This window comes from Anneissia japonica, unplaced genomic scaffold (genome assembly GCF_011630105.1).
Source record: "Anneissia japonica isolate Jap-2015-1 unplaced genomic scaffold, ASM1163010v1 scaffold287593_len981703_cov172, whole genome shotgun sequence".
Lineage (NCBI taxonomy): Eukaryota > Metazoa > Echinodermata > Crinoidea > Comatulida > Comatulidae > Anneissia > Anneissia japonica.
Window position 1 is genome coordinate 79204 of NW_022726550.1, and position 3020 is coordinate 82223.

General features: G+C 34.6%; 1 protein-coding gene across 1 annotated transcript in view; it reads right to left on the reverse strand.

Moving 5' to 3' along the window:
• Nucleotides 1-712: 712 nt before the first annotated feature.
• The window catches only part of LOC117113244 (serine/threonine-protein kinase RIO2-like), a 15317-nt gene continuing 13009 nt past the window's right edge, over nt 713-3020 (reverse strand). Inside the window, exons 10-11 of the mRNA XM_033256538.1 lie at nt 1841-1946; nt 713-1774 (exon numbers count right to left, since the gene is read on the reverse strand). Of these exons, the coding sequence (XP_033112429.1) occupies nt 1323-1774; nt 1841-1946 (558 nt within the window). The 3' untranslated portion in view covers nt 713-1322. The remainder of the gene's footprint in view (nt 1775-1840; nt 1947-3020) is intronic.

The following is a 3020-nucleotide window of genomic DNA, read 5'->3' on the forward strand; positions in this document are numbered from 1 at the left end:
CATGGTGAGATTTTTGTTCATAATTGTTTGACCATGGACCTAACATGGACATTGCTACTTGGAATTTACATCGAAAATTATCTTGCTTATATGTTCAGTTCCCCTTCTTTTTTTCTTATCTTATCAAATGACATTTTCTATCTTTCAAGTCTTTTATAATATATTACCACTGTCTTGATCGCCATTTTTGAGAAACTCTTCGTCTATGGCAGGACAAATGTGACTGTTCCTATTCATATTTTTATTGCTTAGGCGAGACATTTTTTTATATCTTGTTTAGCGAATCTGCCGCCTGCAAATTGTGATTTCGAATAAAAATAACATTATATTTTTGGCCAATTAGCACACCTGCCATCATATCTATTATGCACACTGCTGTCTTGAAATCCCCAAAATAAGATATGTATATTTCTTCCTCATTAAATAAATTTAAAGCATTTAACCGTCCCATTACTACACTGTTTACATTCACCAATAACATTATATTTATATTTTCTCCTCCGTCTGAAAGTTTTTGGCAAAACTATTTGCTAAATGAAAAACCTAAATTGTATTATTATTTTTCTTCCGCCATCCTTTGACGATGTTTAAGAAAATAAGTTTGTAAAACAAGGTATAAAAAAGTCTAGCCTTATCTTCAATACAAAAAGGAAAAAAGTTGAGTGTATGTATACATGTTTATTTGGATAAATATGCAGTGAAGGATAAATTCTTATTTTTAAAAATCTTTAATGTTAAGCACATCGAAGCACCAGTATTTTGCACTGTACAATTATAACGTTACATTATTATTATTATTATAGACCATGTGACAGAAGATGTGAAGCAAACACACATTTGTGTTTTAATGCACAAATTAGTTATTTATCTGGTTTCTGGCTGTAAAAATACTTTCAAATTGTATAAAAGTGGAAGTATAATGTTGGATAAATAAAGTATAATGTAATCTATTGGAAGTATAATACCCATTATTGTCTATTTACAGTGGCGGTGCCAGTGTCTGAAAAGGAGGGGGGAAATTAAGGGCATGGTACAATTTTGGGGGTGGGGGGCATGGTTCCCGACGAGAGCAAAGTGGTCGGGCGTCAATTAAAATGTTGTAGAAAGTGGTCCACGGGACGAATCCCCAGAAAATGGCAATTTAGGTGTTTCAGAGGCTTATATAATGGATTTTTTTTTTCTAATATCTAGAAAATACATATAATTTTTTTTCCTCCGCAACAAATTTTGGTTTCTCTTCTTTTTTGGGGGTGATGGTGACAAGAAAATTTTCTGGGGGAGGGGGAGAAATACTGTTGCGCCGCCACTGTCTATTTAAGAAGTTAAAACCAGTCCATACTATGTTTAATAGTATCTGCATTTTCTCTCCTTTTCCCAGTAACTAAATTAGCTTCGCCTTTTGTCCTTCGCCTTCTCCTCTCGGTTGCTTTTTTCTTCTGTAAACTCTTCTTCACTTTTGCCTTCACCATCTCTTTCCCCATAATTTGATGTGAATTTGTTGAACTGTTACTTTCCATGCGGGTTCGTGAGTGTGAGTTCACATGTGTTAAACTGGAAATGTTTCTGTGTGGTTTGTACATCTTATTTTCTAAACTTAAATCTTGTAAATCCGCATCGTAATCTTCATCGCTGTCACTAATGTCTTTATTTAATTCTGTTTTCAGCTCTTCTTCTCTGCTATAACTTGTGTTTTCTAATAATTCTGCATCTTGATTTTTTGAAATAATGTTCGTTTGTTTGCTTGGTTTAGTGTTCAATAGTTTGTGGGTAGAATCTTCATCATCATTGATGTCCTCATCACCTTCATCATCAGCATCCACCTCCTCCTCATCATCAGTACTTATATCTTCTTTTTCATCTTGCTCTGATTCCACATCCTCTTTGATTGATGTTGATGCTCCATCATCTTCTTTGTTCTCTTCTGCAGCTTCAGGAGACAACTGGGCCTTGTAACAAAGAACAAACAATGAAATGAAACAGACAATGGCTACGTTCAACCTTGGAGATAAGCCAGGCTTGAGTTAAGCCCAGCTCAACGTTAAGCCCGGCTTAACTTTGCCGGGCTTTCAGACTAGCGGGTTTGACCAGGAGGGAATTTGCATACTAATGAACCATAACCAGGAAACGTGTTTCAAAACATTGCTCGCGAAACGTATGCTCACTCACAGCGTACGTAATTGAATGCTGATTGGTCATTTCGTCACCCGAAGTCAATGCAAGACCCCCGCAACGATTAAAGCCTGGCTTAGAAAAGTTAAACACGGTGCCGTGCCAGGCCTAGTTACTATAGGAACACAGCCCGGCCTGAGATAAGCCACCTAGTTCAGACTGGCAGGTGGATAAACCCGGAGAGTTGAGCCGGGTTTATCCACCTAGTCTGAACTAGGCCAATAATTGATTAATAAAAGGGAAACAGGTGGTATTTCTATTTAAATATTAAACATTAATAAGTACATTAATAATGATAAAATGTACTCCAAATCTGTCTATAGCATGTGTCCTAATTTGCATTGCTTCAAATTTTATAGTAGTATCTATGTAAATAATTAAATCAACAGTAAAATATATGCCAATGTCATAATATAGTAATAATATTGGAAGTGGTAGTGGCAGTAGCAAATAGTACTATTAAAATACAGTAATAATGATATGTATAGCAAGTCTAAGCGTAGAATGCCTTTGTTCCCTTCTGCAGCCTCAAGGCCAACTGGGCCTTGTAACAAAGAAAAAAAATGAAATGAAAAAAAAAAAACAGACAATAATTGAAAAAAGAGAGAAACAGGTGGTGTTTAAAAAAAAAAATTAAACATTAACAAGTACATTAATAATAAACATATAACAAACTTTCGGTACACCATGTGTAAATAAGTTTGTTATTATGTTTATTGATACTCGCCATGCAAACCTTCAAGAAATATTTTTTTTTATACATTAATAATAATTAAATCTGTCTACAGAGTGTATCGTAATTAGCAGTTCTTCGAATTGTATATTATTTATACAGTACAGTATCTATATAC